We start from the raw sequence: 20485 nt of genomic DNA, 5'->3' as shown, positions 1-20485 counted from the left end.
CAAGTTGCAATTGGCCACCTTAAATACATTTGCTGATGACTGGACACACCTGCTTATGAAGTGCAAGGCTTAACACGCTAATCCAACCAATTTGGTGTTGCCAGTAATCAGTATTGAGCAGTTACATGCAATGAAATTAGGAAAATTACAAGGGTACCCAAATTTTTGCACAGCCAGTTTTTCACATTTGATTTCATTTCATACAACTGAATACTGCTTCACTAAAAAATGTTTGTTCAGAAAACACACCAGTACTCAGTTGTTCCTGGGAAATGAAAGACATAACACTGTTATCTTTTTCGTTGAAATTGGAGTAAATTATTATGCAGGCTGAGGGGTTCCCAAACTTTTTCATATGACTGTATTGTATCTCGTACTGAGTGATTCAGATGATCAACCTTTGATCTCTTCAAGTTTATGGCCCAAAAAAAGTGATGATCTAATTTTGCATGTGTCCTGGGTTATATGATCTGAAAACAAATAGTCCTTGAATCCATCAGAACAGTTTAATTTGGTCATCTACATGAGTGGCCAACTTTTTCTAAGTAAATCTGGCCTCATGACTTAACAGAAAATCAGTCTAACCCTCTTTGTGTGTGTTGCCAACTTTATTGAGACAAACATGCCTGTGGCAGAAGAAACATCTTTTAATTCAGGAATCTCATTGGTTTTGTTGTTGTTGGAATTTGTAGCTTTATATGTTTTTTATTGAAAGTGTCTTTCTTTTGGCTGCTTATTTTAGAAATGAGTGCATACATGATTAACAAACCAACATATAATACATACAATGCACTTCTTTACACAGTTAAGCAAAAAGTTTGTTCCAAATTTCTCACATGGTAACGGGAAACATCTATTTCCCATATATAGGAGTAAGCACCCTGACTGACAGCTCATACAAGTCAGTGACACAGGCATAGGCGGGTACATTCTAATACAAACACAGAAAAGTTACTAAGCTACTAGCAGCTGCAAGATCTTACAGGATTGCTGACAAAACAGCTACCAGCTGTCAGCCTTAAAATTATAAACCGTACTGGAACATAGGCTTTTCTAGCTATAGATTGCTCCAAAACAAAATGAATGGACCAGTTGAATATATACAGGAACATGCAGTGGAAGATGTAGGAGCATTTATGTTTACATCAGAGTCTGTTGGAGAAGGTCATCCTGGTAAGTTGATATTAAGGGCTTTAATATTACGTTGAGAAGTAGGCAACAGTCCAGGTTTTTCTGAACAGGCAAACTGTGTAGTGATTTCTTAGAGGTAGCAAGAAATGTTTAGTTCACTTTGAATCAAAATTATGTTATTATAATTTTAAAAATAATTGGCATATATTAATCATATACCGTCAATGAAACAAAATCCGAAAAAGACCGCTCCAGCTCACCACTCTCTCTTTACCAGGTACTCTGTCCTCAGTGTCCCCGCTGTATTCACATAACAAACTCAGCAAATAAGCGGCACTTCTGGAAGAAAGTTTATTGCAGCAGGCTGCTGTTAAGACACCTAACGCGTTTCAGGAGTACCTACCTTAATCATAGACTTGCCCTATGATTAAGGGAGGTACTCCCGAAACGCATTAGGTGTATTAACAGCAGCCTGCTGCATTAAACTTTCTTACAGAAGTGCCTTCTATTTGCTGAGTTTGTTATATTAATCATATAGATGGTCACATGGAGTGCCATAACTGACTTTGATGAGTTGGAATTTGGTTGTTTGCCCATTAATATACTCTACTAACCTTATAGCACATGTGCAACGTTGGATCTGTTATCAATCTATGTAATCTGAATTTATGATTCAATTGCCTTAATTTGTGAATATATCGTGTGTAGAATGTGCTTATGTTCATTAGTCACATATTTTATGCATTTCGTTTCCTTGTGAAAAGCATTTTTCATACGGGAGCAATCTATGTTCTAGTAAGAGCTTTCCTGGAGTTAAGCAACAGATGTATATATGTTTATCTTTATTTATATGACACTACTTGTATACACAGCACTATTCATTTCTGTAACAGAGGGGAAAAAACGTTACAATAAATAGACTTATTTACACAGATTAAATGCCACGTGTAAAGAAATACAGGAAGAAGGAGGTCCCTGCTCATAGATCTTCCAATCTAAATTTGGAAACTAGTGGGCTGTTGTAAGCTTCTAAGAATGAAAGCACATGTGTCGCATATAAATAGACATAGTTTGCTCATGTATTTTGCATATATTCCTCTTCTTTCCTATGTTCTATGGGAATGCTTGCAATACAACAGGCTCTCACACACCTTTGCCTCCTTTTGGAAAGTTAGGTCTGGTGCACAGTGGTAGAGGTTTGGCAACCTCAAAACACTTCAAACAAAAAAGAATCCAATGGCACATAGAACCGCTGCAAGCAAGGTACACCTTGCGTGTTTAATGTGTTAGAGCAGTGTTTTAGGGCACGCCCCTTTGTCAAGCATGACGCATTGCACTTCTCCATTAATCATGGAAGGCGTACCTTGCTATGTTTGCCATGTGGATATTTTGCCATGTGGATATTTTATGTCAGACATTTTTGTTCCTGACAAATTCTTCTAAAACATACAGCATGTGTACATATGGAGGTCAGATACATGTGAATGCACGCAGAACATAAAACCTTTATAATATATATAAAGCTAGAGATAAAGATAGAACAATTTCTAGCATTCTATTTTACTGTGTGCACTAAATAAATAATAAACATCATGAAAAAATCTAGGCTTGTTTTTTCCCATGAAAAAAATTGTGTTTTCCCTTTTAAAACTCAGACTAGAAAAAAAATGTACTTGATAAATAACCCCCTTTATGGTGCTCTGCAGACTCTCACAATAACTTAACTGTAATGAATGAAGCAAAAAAGATTCTGTCCTAACTGTAAAAGCAAATAGGAATCCACAGTTCATTTATTGGCTAATGTAACTTAGCATATAAGCATTACTTTGGTTTGTTTATGAGAATGTACTAGTAAGAGGGAGGGTCTTAAATCTTGATAATCTATTGCCATATATTAGAAAAGTCTTAATGAGGCTACCTTGATATCAAAATTAATTTGTATATTTGCAATATTCAGGATTATAGTTTCAATTAAAGAAGAAAGAGAGATAAAATCACTGGGAGTGTCAGTGCCAGAATCTCTCAACGGAACAGTTACAGCAAAAAATGAAAGTGTTTTAAAGTAATGAAAATATCATGTACTGTTGCTCTGCACTGGTAAAACTAATCTGTTTGCTTCAGAAACATGACTATAGTTCATATAAACAAGCTGCTCTATAGCAATGGTGGAAAATGATAAAAGGCTATATGGCACAGGGTAAATAGTGGATAACATCATTATGTTCTACAGATCTTATCTGCTATCTGCTGTATACCCTTTGCCTTTTCTCCTTTGAATGGCTGCCCCCATCACTATACAGCAGCTTATTTATATAAACTATAGTAGTGTTTCTGAACCAAAAACAGCAGTTTTACCAGTGCAGGGCAACGCTACATTATACTGTATTTTTTTTTTTACATTAAAATTTTTTGATGTTAGTGTTCCTTTAAGGCAGCCCAAAGCTGTTTTAGCAGGCCTCTAATGGATCAATATCCACTGCACACTCAATCCAGGGTTTCAAATTGACTTGGTAAGTTACAGAAGTCAATCACTTTTCCACAATTTTTCCACTCATATTTGTATAAAAGTACTTTTGAAAAAACAATACCAGATGACTGTGGACTAGAATAGGTGATTGGCCCACTTATATGCATTGTAACAAAACCCTGGAATTAACACTTGTTTTAGGATGGTGGAAATTCCAGGATTCCCTTAACATACTATAAATTGCTAGCCATAAACTCACTGCTAAGTTCCAAAATAATGTTGGCACAAGAACTATTTATAAGCAGTGGCGTTTTTAATGGGTGATCAGAGACTAACAACATCCATCATGTGTAATCCCAAGCATTGGCTGGATTAGTGTACAGGTACAATTCAGCATTCTTTTTTATTTTCTAGCAACAGTTTGAGAAAGGTCCATTATTGTTTCAGTACAATAATGCCCCCATACACAAATGAATCTCCGTTTAGAATTGGATTGCTTAAATGAGAGTCGAGTCCTGACCTCAACTCAATTGAACACCTGTGGGATGAATGTAAACACCAACTACAAGCCAGGCATAATCTTCAATATCAGTGCCCTTTGTCCAATCTCAGTATTACTTTTGTGTCTGAACTGACAAAAATCCAACCACCAATATACCAAAATCTAGTGGGAAGCCTTCCCAAAATGGCTCATTAAATTTAGGGACAGATTACTCAAAAAGGTCTGTAGCAGTGTAAAAAAAAGTCACCAAATTTGGCAAAATAAAACAAATGTATTTTTACATAGCAAGCCATAGCAAGCCATAAGTGTAGTAGCCACACCTCCCTTCCATTTCAAGCAGAATTAATAATGCATTATGTAAGTTGATTTTATAGCCCTGAGTATAGTAGTAAGCTTCTGTGTTCGTAGAGTAGAAGACAAGAGTATAGTAGTCTTCATTGTTTTTATTTTCATTCTCATGGCATAGCACATTTGTTGATTTACTGTTTTTACTATAGGAACAATGCTAAAAAAAATGGAAATCATGATAAAAGACATAGCAAGCACTGCAGTGCAATGGTCCTATCTTATTAATGTTTTATAGTCATGTCACTGCTCTAATACTATAATAATATAATATTTATTTAGAGGCAATTAATGTATATTTCAGGTGAGTATCTGCTCAAATAGCCCTCCTGAATGTTATCATATGACCAGGACCATGCAGACACACAGTCACACCCATCTGACCTACGTCCCATACCATACTTTTCATTTAAATGCATCACCAACTTATCAATGTTAAAGGACATGTATGTACATAAGTTGGGCACATCTCCCCTACCCAAACTGCATAATTTGAACTGCATATACTGTACCTCTGTTCGCCAGCACCATCACATTTTCATGTAGCAGATTTCACCTGGTGGCCATTTTCCCTCTGACACATCAGTGACAAATAGGGACCAGTGACATGATATGGGCCTTATATTATACAGTAAGCGTCACTAATGCAGGAACATGCAGGAACTTATGTAGAAGATGATCAGTCTCTATAGAGTGCTATGTAACTTGCCAGGTTAATAATAACCTAGATAATGAAAATAAATATCAAATTGTTTTCTCACTGAGCGGTAATTTTAAGCCTCGTGTTTTACCAAGTATCTTTTTCTTAATAGCATTTCTTCTTTCTAGTATTGCAAGTTCCTATAGAGAAGTTATGAACTAGAGTATCCAGCCTACTATTTATGTATCTGTATCTCATTACAAAGCAGTCCATGGCAGCTATTTCACCAATTCTAGCACATGCTCCTGACAGTTTTAATTTTAAAATAAATCTTCTTGGATGCCAATTTATTGAAATGCATATGTCCAATTCAATGATTACCAGGGGCTTCCGCCAATGAGGCGAGTTGAGGAACTCGCCTCAGGCGGCAGCGCCCCACCAAAGTGCCGCTAATAGCCGAATTTCCATTTTTTCAACCTGGAAATTCGACTCTTCTAGTGCAGAGAGTACAATTGTAACTAGCAACGTGGACGCCCCAGACCCCCTCCGGCGCTGAAAATGTGAGTGCCGTGGGGAGTGGGGGGCAGCAGAACAATGGCCAGGATCACCCCTGATGATTTTCTAAGTGATTTTGTTAAACAGATTTCATACCAGACCCCAATCTAATGGCTTGTGTTTAATAAATAACTGCTGATACATGCAGATAACATAAAAAAGAAAATAATGCAAATGATTAAATAAGCATTGATATCCAACCAAATCTAATTAGCTAGAACGGATTTACCCTATTATTAGAGTACTAAGGGTTAGCTATTCTTGTAGGGGTTATTATGTAAGGGTTTACTTTTGCTTCAGTTTTATATCTAATTTATTTCAGTCTTCATAAGCTACATTAATACTTTCTTTTACAGACAAGATCTGTGACCAGATCAGTGATGCTGTTCTTGATGCCCATTTGAGTCAGGATCCAGATGCCAAAGTTGCTTGTGGTATGATATTAATTGATAACTTTGAGGTAAAACAATGAAAGCAAAATTTTCTGCCCATGTAGGCCAACTTTTCCTGCCCTGAACCCATTTCCTAACTCGTGCCTCATTCATACATTCTAATATGTAGTTTAGGAGCAGCAGGAGACACAGGCTTCAGTGAGGCCCTCTCCTTACCAACTGGCCTATGGCAGGGGGTAAGGACAGGTTTCACTTGCACTGAGATCTGTTCATTGTGCTGGATTTTCAATCTGGGCATGTGGAGCTGAGTTCAAGGGTCCAAGGGTAAAAGTACTTGGGAAATTTAAATTAGCTCTATTACTGTGTTTTCTGTATTTTAAAAGCTCAGTCAAACTGTCCTGTTGATTCAATCAAATTAATAGGCACATTCAGTCAATTTAAATAAAATTGTCCATGGATACAGAAATTACTTATCTTACATTTTCAAAATAATGAGTGATCAGAGATATTGAATTCAAAAGATGTTATGGACAAAGTCAATAGACAGAGTATACTTATAGACTTTCCAAGGACTAGGAACTTGTTATTTTTATTGGTTCAGTCATTGTAACTTAGTCTGAATTGATATTTAAAGGTCTAGTAAAGTGTATCTAAAGAAGTAGGCTAGAAATGTTGTACATTGTGTTTTGGGCTTATATACCAGCCCAAGGCAACCACAGTCCGTTAGCAGTAAAAATCTGTTCCCCTAAAGATACCCCAGTAGCTCCCCATCTTCTTTTCTTCTGATTCACTGCACATGCTCTGTGCTGCTGTCACGTACTGAGCTTAGGGACTCACTCACAATATACAATACACATAGAATATTGTGACAATGTCACAATATAAGACTAATTAGTAATAAATACAGATAACTACATGGCATCACAGAAACCAGTGCAACTAACAGCAGGATATAATAATCAGTCCTGTAGCATCAGCTATATTACAGGCCAACCTCATTTTCTGCTTGATAATTTGCAACAACCCCTAAGATTCTCAACAGCTGCTCAGAGCCCACTGAGCATGTGAGTGCCACAGACACTTTCCAAGATGGTGACCCTCTGTAACAAGTTTAAGGTCCTGGGCCATTGCTGCTGTTGAAAAGCTAAAACTTTAAACTTCTGCTATAAGTATGGTATATACAATATGGCATTTTAGCCGTATTCATTTTTAGGGTTTAGTTTTTCATTTACATAATAAATTGCATCAAATTGTTATGGATCCATTAGAATCTGCCCCACAGTCTGGACAAAATCTTGAATCATCTTAGAAGATGAAAATACCTGTTTTTCTGGTAAAACTTTTTTGAGCAGTTCATGAATAAGTGTTATTTAAAGGTCCACTGAATCATTTGACTTGGTAGGGCTTTGTGAGAAAGCTGTTAAAAGATGGATGAATACAGCAAAAGGTAACAAACATTATTGCAATAAAAAACACGTAAGGAAATATTTTTATGTAAAATGTATAAAAATTGTGTCCACAACTCACCAAGGCCATGAGAAGGCCCAGCTGCACACAGTGCGGATCCAACTGTGTGTATCTGAGCAGGAACTCCACTGCAGTGAGCAGTCATCAAGGTAAGAAGTAAATGGTTAAAATACTTTTTATATGTACAGAATAGAAATGCAATTTCTAGGGATTATGCTACTTTAATCACCATGTTTAGAAGTAAATTCTATGTATTTTACTATCCACTTTTAGAGACAGTTTGTAAAACTGGGATGGTTTTGCTTTGTGGAGAAATAACATCCAGAGCTGTTGTGGATTATCAAAAAATTGTTAGAGACACAATAAAGTACATTGGATATGATGATTCTGAGAAAGGTAAGCTACATTTCTTATTAAGTGTGTTATTAATTATCTGACTCATTTTCTACAGCCTTCCAGCATTCCCTTTGGGCACCTTTATTCACCTTCACCAAACAGTAGCATGGTTTGACTTAGTCACCTGCAGGGCATAATACTGACCTGGAACATAAACTGAAAGACTCTTAAGGCATTTCCAGAATACATTCTGTACCCTTGTTTAAAGCAACAGTAATGTTACTTTTAAAAGTAAACAGTAATCCACAAATTTGGCTTTTTTACTGTTAATATGTTTAAAGAACATTTTGAGAGTTGGAGAGAATCTTATCTTGCAGAGATAAGAGTCTGATGCCCACATAAAGGTGGGAAGGAGTTCCTCCTCAGGGTTTGTTTTAGAGAGGTCCACTACTGAGTAGTTAAACTGCATGAGGATAATACGTTTAGCAAAGATTTGGAGGAAATATCAGAAGCTTGAAAAGAATTAGAACCCCAACTGAGTTCTTGAGCATTACCAGAGTTGCAAGATTCACCATATGAATCTAGACATTCCATTTACTGAGATCAGCATCAAATCTGCCTGATTTCTGTCTGATTTAAGCTACCCCCAGTTGTAGAAAATTGTATAGATTGTGCTTCAAATGCCAAGTAAGGGGGTCATTAACCCCTGACTTTCATGCCTTTACTGGTGCCATCACCAAGTCCAGTCACTGGCAGAAGAGTGAGCTGGAAAGCTGTGCAATTGCCTGAGATGCTTTAGAAAGAAAGAGGACCAAGGAAGAGCCAGATGTTGGCTTTCAAAATGAATTGAGGTCTACCAGCAGCTATAAAAGTCTAGGGAGTGATACTATTCAGGTGAGTAGGAGGGTGGTTCCTATTCTGAGTCAATCAGGTAGATAAGCCTGGAACTCTATTACTATACAGAGACCAACTTCCTAATTGCCAAACTTAAATAAAATGAAGACATAATTGATGCAATTGTATAGAGTGTTGTGAATTCTGTCTTTTACGAGAGCATACTTATGAATAGAGTGCCAATGTAAGGATATTAGCAGAGTTAAAAGTGTCTGGTCCCTGTGTAAAGAAAGGTGTTGTATTTGTGTCTGCAACTTGGGAACAATTGTCTTGTACCAATATGAGGCACTTTGGGTCCATATTCTAGGAACCAAATTATGGCTTTAAATATCCCTTCCAGGGCCTGTCACTTAAGGGTGTTATATATTAAAACTCGATTTTGTCTAGTCAAGTTTTTTATTGGAAAAAATAAGAATTTTTGGAGAAAAAAACTTGAATTTTTCAAGATTCAAGTTGCCCTGAAGCTCCTAAAAGTCTGAATCTGAAAATCCTCCATCTAAAACCTGTAAAAGTCATGGGCAGATGTCCCTTTAACCATTTTAAGATGTTTTAAACCTTCAGGATTTTTGGGGTGTCTGACACTGGTTTCACTTGAAAACGTAATGAATTTGATTTTTTGAATGTCAATTCCATAAAAGCATACTGAAACTCGAAAATATTAGTGAATAAGTCAAATTTGTCATAGTTAGGTTGAGTTTGTTTCTGGTAAAAAAAAATTTATTTTAGTAAATAACTTCCTAAAAGACTAGGTTAGTAAGTTAGGATGTAATGTTTTTCTAGATTGCTACACAGACTCCAGCATGGCCCCATTGCTGGTGTTGTTCTAGTGAAATAGATGTGCAGTGCAATTTCTCTTTTTCTATGTAAAGTTGTTTTTTGCTTCATTGTACCGGTTACAGCCTTTTATTTTTTAGTGAAATTCTCAGAGGTATATCCCTTGAAATCCAATTGGGTTTCAATGCATTTGTTGGAGAGTTTGCTGTCAAAATATTATTATAAAGTACTGTAAATGAAACCTTTTGTAAATGTGTTACTTTTTTCCCTTTCAACAGGCTTTGACTATAAGACCTGCAATGTCCTGGTAGCTCTGGAACAACAATCTCCTGATATTGCACAAGGAGTTCATTTGGATCGGCAAGAAGAGGATATTGGAGCAGGAGATCAGGTATTATACTTCTTGTTATTAAAACATCACTCATACTGTCATTTGAACTTTATCTTCAGTTAACATTCTAACGTTCTAAATTGCAGGGATTAATGTTTGGCTATGCAACAGATGAGACAGAAGAGTGCATGCCCTTGACTATAGTACTTGCTCACAAACTGAATGCTAAACTGGCTGAGTTGAGACGCAATGGTGTACTGCCGTGGCTCCGACCAGATTCCAAAACACAGGTATTATTATTTTCTGTTTGTTAAATGTTGAATGCTGTTTTGCTGTTTATGAGTGAACAGCTGCCTGTCTCTCTAGGAGACAAATTGTCTCATTTATGAATGAAAGCACTAGTTGGGATGCAAAAGTAAGTACAGATAAAATTCAGAAAAGTACTTGTACTTATACATGCTCCTTTGCTATTTGTGGCAACCTAATATTTGTACCTTCCCTCACCTTTGTAAATAATAGTGATGGGCGAATCTGACCCCTTTAGCTTCTCAAAAATTCCACAAAATGACGAATAATTAGCCAAATGCATTGAAGTCAATGGGCAGCAATTTATTTTTCACACGCGACAGAATCTTTTGATGCGCAAAACTTTTTTTCACCCATTGAAGTCTATGGGCTTCTTTTTTTGCAGTGAAACCTGGCGAAAAATGACACTCCTTGCTATAAAATGAACCCTACCAGTTAAAGCCACTGAATGTTCATTTTTTTATCTTGCCTTTGAGTGTTAATAATAATGGTCAAATATTTAAAAGCAATGGTTCTGGATGATATAAAATGCAGGGGTAAAGGTGCAGCACTAGGCAAATTAAAACTCTAAATAAAGAACAGTATAAATATCAGAACTGGGTGAATGAAATAATTTTATTTGCTTTACATTGAAATTAGTGAATATGATCCTAACTTTTTATCACTTCTCAAATTTTAGTGTCATTTGATATGAGCAGGGCTCAAAAAGCATGTGTTCTTTTAAACAGTAACAGGAATCTTGGCATTGAGCATATAACTAAATGGGAGTTGCTTACACTGCCTTTACAACTGAACTTTCTAGTGGTAAACATACACCAGGCAGCTGTTCACTCATAACTTATTCCTGAACTGGCAATAGGGGGTCAGTTTTACTTTCCAAAACACATGGAAACTTGACCATGTAAGATATTTAACAGAGCAAAATATGTTTGTGTGCAAATCAGTTAGGAATGTTACATACAGTATATTTCTGCATAGTAGGCAGCATTTACCTAGATTCAGTAAATTCAATATGCACTTGACTTTTTACATGACTTTGCCTCCCAGCAATGAACTTGTTTGGCTTAAAAGAAATATGACCAGAACACCGTAAAAAAAAGTACGACTTTTCATTCAGTCCCATTATATTTTGATGTCGGCGACTACATGTCCCTTGTCTCCTGTGTTTCGTCAAGACGATCCGACGAAAGACGTTAATGGATTTCAGCCCTTAGATGCCCTTAGGAGGGCCTCATTTCAGAATGTAATAATTGGCCGTGTAGCATCAGCTTCTATAAGCGAATAACAGAAAGTGGTATAAAGGATCTAAAATGTTCTGAAATCTTACTATAATTATCTTAGTTAGCCAATAAAGGTATCACCTTTATACCACTTTTTATTTTTTGCACTCTAACTAATATGGCTAATAACTGTACTTTCTATAAAAGGCAAACCTAATTTTTTGCTTGATGATTTACCATTACCCCTAAGTCTAGTTTCACTCCAGCAGTACAGAGAACATACAGAGCATATGCAATGTCACTGGCACTCAAAAGGTGGGCCAACAATATCCAATATGGCGAGTTCCTGGGGGAAACTTTGACAACCTAACTGACTGCTGTAATATGGCTGGTACGAGAAGTTCTCCATATAAAATACAGCATTTCTAGACAAATGTATATAGTACTCCTTTAAAAAGCAATATTTCCTATGCTGTGGGACACATGTTTCTCAAACTTGTCATTAGCAACATTAGTGTAATTGTGCTGAAAAGGAAAAATGTATTCAGTGACAGATCATTTTAATTTGTTTGGCCAGCTGCCATGAAAAAATATTTTCAGGTTAAGATTAAGACTATGACACACATACAGATTCTGGGGGTTTTGTTCACAACTTTTTCCCCCAGCTCAAAACATGGCAGATTTCCTATGACCCTTACCAATAAAAGTTAAGTTAAAATCATACAACTGTGGCACCAGACTTAAAGGGCTACTTTACCTTCATTTTTTATTTTGGTTTCAGATTTGTGTAATGGAAATAGCCACAGGTGAATGTGTGTTGTCTTGCTTAAAGGCAATTTAATGTAAAATTTAATTTAGTATGAGGTAGACCCCAAAATATTGAAAGTCTACGACTGGTTTTACTTTTTTTTTCAATTATTTATCTTTTTTCCAACAATTATGTTGAGTAATTGGATTTGGATAACCGTAGCAGCCAGAAAGTTTACAAGTGAGAATGGAAAATGCAAAGGAGAGGGGCTCTATACTCCACGAGAGCTGAGTTCCTTTTATCAATAAACCCTTTCATTTAATTGTCTGAGGTCACTGGATCAGATGAAAGTCCTCAGATTCTCAGATTGTTCCAGTGACAACTGACTAAAGTTTTTATATAGCCTGTACCATGGAACTATTACCAACATAGGAAACCTAATTTCTGGAAAATATATGTGATAATAAGCCTTTAAAGGGGTTGTTCACTTTTAAATACTGCTTTTAGACATTTCACCAGAAATAAAGACTTTTTGCAATAACTTTCTACTATCTATCAGTTATTGTTTTTCTAATATTGATTTAATTTTTAGCCTTCTAAATCAGCTCTGTGGGGGGGGGGTGCCGACTCTGTAACTGTTCTTAGATGATCTATTAGTTGATCCATTTTTTATTTTTGTCCATGTTGAGCAGAATCCCTTAGCTTCATTAAAGGCAGCTGTTAGAAATGATACAGTAGTTGCTAATATTCTAAGGATACTGCTGCAGAAAACATAAAGTTTGGTGATACCTTTTATTGGCTAACTGAATAAGTAAAAATTGCAAGCTTTTGGAGCACCCAGGCCCCTTCCTCAGGCAAAATAGAAATGAAAGCTGGAAAGGCACATCATATATACTGTTAGATCACTAAAAAAGGGTTTATGGGCAAAAAATTAGAAAGTTACAGATAGACAGAGATAACTTGTAGAGATAATAAAATAATTAAGGTTGGTTGTAAATAGTCCAGGGGTCTGGTCACATAGTGTGACCTAAACCAAGACAGAATAGGGTAATGTTAGCAAAACAGTGCACAATTAGGAATTAGACAAAAAAAAGTGAAGATACAAGGTAAGGGTCCATTGGGTGGGATAACGTGTGGATCCACAACTTATCCACTTCACAAGTCCGTACCAGACTGTAACAAAAAAACTACAAATATAAATTGTGACCAACCCCTTTAAGAAATAATCTCTATAGGATACTAATCATAGGAAACACTAAGAATGTAGATAACACAATAACAATTACTCTTATGGCTTTTATTGGGATGTCATGTAAAGAATGCAATACCTCATAGAGAGTGAATTAAAAAAAATGCCATTTGCAATTGTTGCCTGTAGGTGTAGTAACTAACCTTTTTATCAACAATATGATGAATTGATGATAGGAAAAGAGATTCTGGAAATGCCAGCCAGTGTTACATATATTGGCGAATGCCCCATTCCCAAACAAATTTGCCACTTAGCACAGTGATAATAATGGTGCCTAGACCATTTGATGCATTTCTCATTACTCTGTTTATGTTAATTCATTAGAAGAGCACATCATGCAAAGTTTCCACTACCACCAGTCATATTGGATTGGCTGGACTAGATGCTTCCATTACCTCCAAACATTCATGAAACAAACTTAGAATGCAGAGAGGAAAATCTGTAAAGCACAAAAAACTATAGACAGCTGTCCTGGCACCCATCTATAAATTAGCACCTCTATCTCTACCTCTATACTTGAAATTGTACAGATTTGGTTTGTGCTGGAACACAGAGTGGGATAAAAGGCAATGCAACATACAGCAGCTACATAAAATTTTAAAAATGTTGCTCAAAAAGTAGTAACATTTCTTGGTTTGGTACTAGTCTGTTTTTTTAGATATGAAATAATGAATAATGATGAATTTGCAAGGAAATTATTGCATTTACAGTTTCCATTTTTAAATCTGTACTTAAAGGTATACTGTCATGGGAAACCATGTTTTTTTCAAAATGCATCATTTAATAGTGCAGCTCCAGCAGACCATTTTTCAAAATAGCAAACTGATTCTTTTATATTTACTTTTGAAATCTCATATGGGGATAGACATATTGTTAGTTTCCCAATAGTCATGTGACTTGTGATAAACTTAAGTCACTCTTTACTGCTGCACTGCAACAGTCCATCAGCAGAAAAATGGTAAGGTAACCAAATAAGAGCTCTCTGGTAGATCTAAGAAAATCACTCAATAGTAAAAATACATGTCCCACTGCGACTCCTTCAGTAACATTGAGTAGGAGAAACAATAGCCTGTCAAAAAGAAGTTCCATAGTGCAGCACTGGCTCTTTATGAAAGCACATGAACATGCAAAATGACCTGAGATGGCTGCCTACACACCAATAATACAACTAAAAAAATAGACCAGTGAAATTTTACATGGTAAAGTGAATTATTTGCAATGTAAACAGTGTAATTTAGAAATAAAAACTACACCATAAAAATCATGACACAATCTTTTTAATTCACCAAAAAATCATATATAACCTGTACTCTTTTATTCAGGTAACAGTGAAATATATTCAGAAGAACGGAGCAGTTATTCCTGTACGTGTGCACACCATAGTGATTTCAGTGCAGCATGATGAGACCATCTCTTTGTCAGACATGCGACATGCCCTAAAGGAACATGTGATTAAGGCTGTTGTCCCTGAAAAATACCTGGATGAGAAAACTGTTTATCACCTGCAACCCAGTGGGCGTTTTGTCATTGGTGGACCACAGGTGATTACCTTTCATCGTTACATTTCTGCCTGCTTATTGGTGTATGCCTCGAAATTTTATTGTAAATCCTGTCACCATAACTTTTTGAGTAATTGCATGTTTCATCATTCTTAGTTAAGGAGCACTGCCTGGGATACATATGCATGCAATTAAATATTTAAATATTTTTAAGAAAACAGTACATTTCACAAAATAGAATAACATTTTCTTTTCTATAAGGAATAGTATCAGTCAGGCCTGGTTTGGGGGAAAGGCAGACCCAGGCATGGTTTTGCAGGCTTTTGGGAAAGCAGCAGGCAGACCCTACCTTTGAAAGACTTAAACCAATTGCTATATTAATGTTACCAAAATGGCACTATGAAGAGGGGTATACAACAGATTTATCTATGCTTGTTTTGTGTTTTAATGACACAATCTTATTACTTGTGGACCTGCTGTATACTATATACTTATTAAAACAAAGCTTCAAGGTCTAGCAGCAATCTGTAAACCCATATGTTATTTTTCAGGGGGATGCAGGTGTCACAGGCCGTAAGATTATTGTGGACACCTATGGAGGATGGGGTGCTCATGGAGGTGGTGCATTTTCAGGAAAAGACTACACTAAGGTTGACCGTTCAGCTGCCTATGCTGCCAGATGGGTAGCAAAATCACTGGTGCATGCAAAGCTCTGTCATCGTGTTCTGGTGCAGGTAAATCTAATTTTATTCCTTATGAACAAATGAAATTACATATTTCTAAACATTTATGAAGTATTAAAATCTCATTACATTTCATCCAAAAAACAAAATCTTAAAATAGTATTATTATTACAGTGGAGCCCTGCTTTTATGTTATCCCAGTTGCCATAAAAGAAATCTACATAATAGCTGGGAAAATGGAAAATCCGGGAAGGAAAAAAAGTGGCTCATGTTGTACCATGAACTAAAGATGTCATATCTGGTCATACATTATAAGGATCATTTACAACAACAAGTGCAGTTGAGCGATACATCCTTGCTTCAACCTGTGTCAAAATATGGCACTTGCACTTCTGTATTGTTTTGCTTGATGCTGCTTGCTATTCAATATTTTGTGCAGTTGCTCCTTGCATAGGCACTACAGATACTTATAAATCAGCTGGTAGCTCCAGGGTTTCCACAGTGGTCTGTGTCAATGTCACAGTTGAGCTGAAGGCCTGAAATTATGCCAACCAGAATTATAACATTTTCAGCTCAAAAGATCAAGTGCAGCAGTGCCAATTTCAACGCATTGGCTACAAATTACATGGCACATACCAATTTTCTGTTTAACTAGGAAATATGGTAAAATATGGTAAACTGTAGTGCATATTAAATAAATATATTTCACAAACTGCGTTTATCATTTTTTAATATTTTTCCCCTGGCTGAAATTAATACACGCATGCTGTGCATCACAGATTTTACCTAATTGACATGATTCAACAATATGGAATGCAGTACTGACAACATGGCTATAAAAAAGTAGGAAACACATGTTAGATTTATCTCTCCATTTATAATTCAAAACTATAATAAAAAAAATCTTCTTCACTATTTTTGAAGTGGAGTTATTAAGCTCTCTCTTTTATTGTTTTTATTATTAGTAGTCTAAAATGCAAATATATTCTGTGTTTCAAAGGTATCTTATGCTATTGGAGTGGCCTATCCTCTGTCAGTTTCTCTATTCACCTATGGTACATCTGAGGAGAACGAAAAGGAATTGCTGGATATCGTAAACAAGAATTTTGACCTGAGACCTGGAGTAATTGTCAGGTAAAAATCAAATAAAAAGTGGCCACCAGTATCTGCCTTGGGTACGTAGCTGCCATATGATGCAGATCAATTTTATGTGAAATCACTTTGATTTGAAATGACTTTTATATCATGCTTTCATTCTGCACTTCTTAGTTTGGTGGCGCACTGGGGAGTTACTTTTTTCAGGCCGCTCTTGAGTTCCATATGAGCACCCAAGGGCTGCCTCCTAGGCATGGGCGCTTGGGTGTCTATATGGTAAATATAGCCCTGCATTTATGTGTTAGGGTATAACATTGCAATACTTGAGATTAAGACATGTTTTCTGTAGAATACTTGTTCTCAATCGTCATCTCAAATGTAATTTTGTATTCCTATTCAGGGACCTTGACTTGAAGAAGCCGTTATACCAGAAAACTGCATGTTATGGTCATTTTGGCAGAGATGACTTCCCGTGGGAGGTTCCAAAGGAACTTGTTTTCTAATGTTTTTGTACCATAATATGCACAAATAAATATACACACTGAAGCAGTTCTGATTTTGAAATTCCATTTGACTGTGGCGGAATGCTTACAACTGTGAATCTCAAGTAAAAATGGAATGCAAATACAGCTATCAAACAGAATGGGAGTGGATACAACAGATGATCTTGAACACCAAACTAATTGATACACATGAAAACACATATGCTTGCTACCTCCTTCTTCAAAATCTGTATTCATTGGATGGAATTTGTGTGAATTTTGCATTTTCTACTAAAACAAAATTATAGCTGTAAGGGAAAATGGTATCAGCTTGGGCAAACTCATTCTTGCTTTATGACAGTGTATTTGATGCTGCTACATTATTAATTTTGAACCAACAATGCAAAATTTACATAGATACACTACTATTGCACTACATGCTATTTCAAATAATCTGGCTAAAGTATGCTATTTTAAGTCTTATGAAACATGCTTACAGATTGCTTTTGTTTTCATAAACTTCATTGTGTATTGACATAATTGTGTACTGCATAATCCTACAATATTCTCAGTAACCAACATTTCCTTAAACCAATATGCATGTTGATAAAAACTAGGAGGGGCCATTTACTTTACCCCTGGGAGCAAGTGGACAAAGTGGTGCAAGAGAATGACCCTTACTGGTTTATGTAGGAAGCACTTGTAGCCAGGTTCTGCTGCTGTCTGGACCGAGCATATTGATCCAAGCTGCGTGATTCCATATTGGTGGAGAAAAAAATCATATTTGTTTTTATTAAGGCTTAAAATATTTTTAGCAGACTAAAGATATAGTGATCCAAATTAACTAAAAATTCCCTATCCGGATTATCCCAGGCCCCAAGCATTCCGGATAATAGATCCTTTACCTGTATAAAACAATTTATAAGCTGCTATTAATATACTTCAGATGTATAGATGTATTTGTGTTTATATTTTTGTGTTTGTATGTTAAGTTTAGAAGATCAAAATGAACTTATGGTGAGTTTGGGGGCATTGTGGTTATTTTAATTAAAAGAGTAATTCACCTTCTAACGGGTTACAAATGGTCATAATTTTCTTCAAACATAAAAAATTATTATCTGTGATAAAACCCTCTCTAACAAATGCCAATTCATTTTTATAACTCGTTCAAGAGACATTCTCTATAAGGCTGCCAGGATGTCACTGTATTAGTTTAGATGCTCTCTTTCCATATTTCTTACAGTCAGCCGCAGCTCTGTCTCTGTTACTTTCCTAAGCAGTTCTTTCCTCCATTAATTGTGTAATTTCAGTTGGTAAGGCTTGTTTCAACTGGCGTATGATTTGCTTTAGGGTAATCTGCCATAGGGATAGGTTTGGGCTCTTGACTGTTTCATTTTCTTTGATTCTTTAACACACTTCCAAACAGCCATGTCATGCAATAAATTAATAAGGCAATAAGGTCATTTACAAAGACCTGAACAGAAGTGCAAGATCATGCTCCTTAGAGCCATGCAGAGAGCACTCTGTACTTTGGATGGAGGCAACCCTGTACCCATGAATGATGCTACAGGTCTCTGTGCCCCAAAATTAAAAACAGAGACCTGCAAAAATTAAACTAAAATAGAAGACAGGGTCCATTTTTTGCACTTTGCAAATGACCCCTAAAGTATTTGAGTGCTATTTGAAAAAAAATAATAACTTTTGAGATTTGGGCCTTTGTAGTACATAAGGTACCTTTCTTATAGTCTGCATTTTTCAGAGGTAACCCTGTTTAAAGGCACCTGTTTTAAAATACAGGTATGAGGCCTGTTATCCGGAAAGATCAGGACCCGGGGCTTTCCATATAACAGATCTTTCTATAATTTGGATCTTCATACCTAAAGTCCACTAGAAATCATGTAAACATTATATAAACTCATAGGCTGCTTCTAATAAGGATTAATTATATCTTAGTTTGGATCATTTACAAGGAACTGTTTTATTCTTACAGAGAAAAATTATTTTTTTTAAAAAATTTTGGATTTTTTTCTTTATGGAGTCAATGGAAGACAGCCTTTCTGTAATTTGGATGTTTCTGGATAATGGGTTTTCTGGATAATGGATCCCATACCTGTATATAACCAATGGAAATATATTATTAGGTATTAGATCTAATTTTCTTCCTTCAATATACAGTTCTCGCTACCAGTATTTTCTAGTTATAATGTTATCAAGGGAGCCCAAACTAAGTTTACTAAAAATCACAATCATTTCCCCTTCATATTAGTGAGGTATTCCACACAAGTGCTTTTTCTTATGACAGCATGTTTCAAATGTAGCAGTGTTGTATGTAGAAATTACTTAATGAACATCTGTGCTTATTATAGTCATCTTTTTCTATAGTCAATATAGCAATACGAAAACTTTGGAAAATAAAGTAACAAATACATTCATTGTTCTAGCTGAAGGGAATTCACAATCTTTGTCATTATGTTTTGAGAATGATGTCTAACCTGAAATAACATTGACAGAGATTCCCCATTGCTTGTCTATTTCCCATGGTCTGGGACCATTTTGGAACCCATATAAACATTTTACTTCTGCTGCTGTATGTGTAAAGGAAGCAAAGGCTGGTTGTGAATTCCTCTTGGTATCATAAGATTTTAATTATGTCATGAATTTGTTTGCTAAATGTATTGTTTACATAATATACATTGGTGAAATCATTTCAGAATTTGATTTACAATGCATGTAATTAAATATGATTGATTAAAAAATAAATGCTTATTACCCTTAGAACTGTGTTGGTTCTATTAAGTCGCTGCTTCTATCTCTTGTGTAGGCACCATAAACACATATACAGTATACTTCATACTATCTAATAAATTGTCTAAACACATGTAATAAATGTAATAAAAGTCGCAAAGAGAAAAACAATTTGCAAAGATAAGAATAAAAATGTACTTTTCACAATGCAATATTCTTCATTAAACTGTTATTACATTGCAAATTTTAATTGCACATTGCAAATTTTAATTGTGCACTTTTAAGAAGTGTCATAATCTTTTTAAGAAGTGTCATAATCTTTTGAAGCAAAGAACTTTTATTACATTCACTGCCCACTGGCACAGTTTATTAAATTCACGCAAATACATATTTCTTCACGCAAAGGCATAACTTTTCACATTGCGAATATTTTTTCCATAGCCGCTTAAGCTTGATAAAAGGCCGCAAGGCCTGAAATGTTGATACCTTAAAGCACTAATAAAGGCTTTTTAAATAATAAGAAGACGAATCTGGTGGTGCTGTTGTAAATACGTTCCTACTGTCAGTGGACAGTGGCCATTGAAGGACATGCACTACCTCTACAAGAAGTTATAATCATTGTGC

At 35.8% G+C, this 20485-nt stretch overlaps 1 protein-coding gene across 1 annotated transcript; it reads left to right on the top strand.

Moving 5' to 3' along the window:
- The first annotated feature begins 825 nt into the window (after positions 1–825).
- LOC108703391 (S-adenosylmethionine synthase) lies at positions 826–18977 on the top strand. The gene is made up of 9 exons (XM_018239467.2): positions 826–1173; positions 5997–6074; positions 7773–7895; positions 9782–9894; positions 9981–10124; positions 14680–14898; positions 15408–15590; positions 16540–16673; positions 17035–18977. The coding sequence occupies exons 1-9, from the start codon at positions 1080–1082 to the stop codon at positions 17135–17137; spliced, it is 1191 nt and encodes a 396-aa protein (XP_018094956.1). The 5' UTR covers positions 826–1079; the 3' UTR covers positions 17138–18977.
- Positions 18978–20485: the final 1508 nt, after the last annotated feature.

This window comes from Xenopus laevis, chromosome 7S, assembly GCF_017654675.1.
Source record: "Xenopus laevis strain J_2021 chromosome 7S, Xenopus_laevis_v10.1, whole genome shotgun sequence".
Taxonomy (NCBI): domain Eukaryota; kingdom Metazoa; phylum Chordata; class Amphibia; order Anura; family Pipidae; genus Xenopus; species Xenopus laevis.
This window is presented reverse-complemented; position numbering and strand designations above follow the sequence as displayed.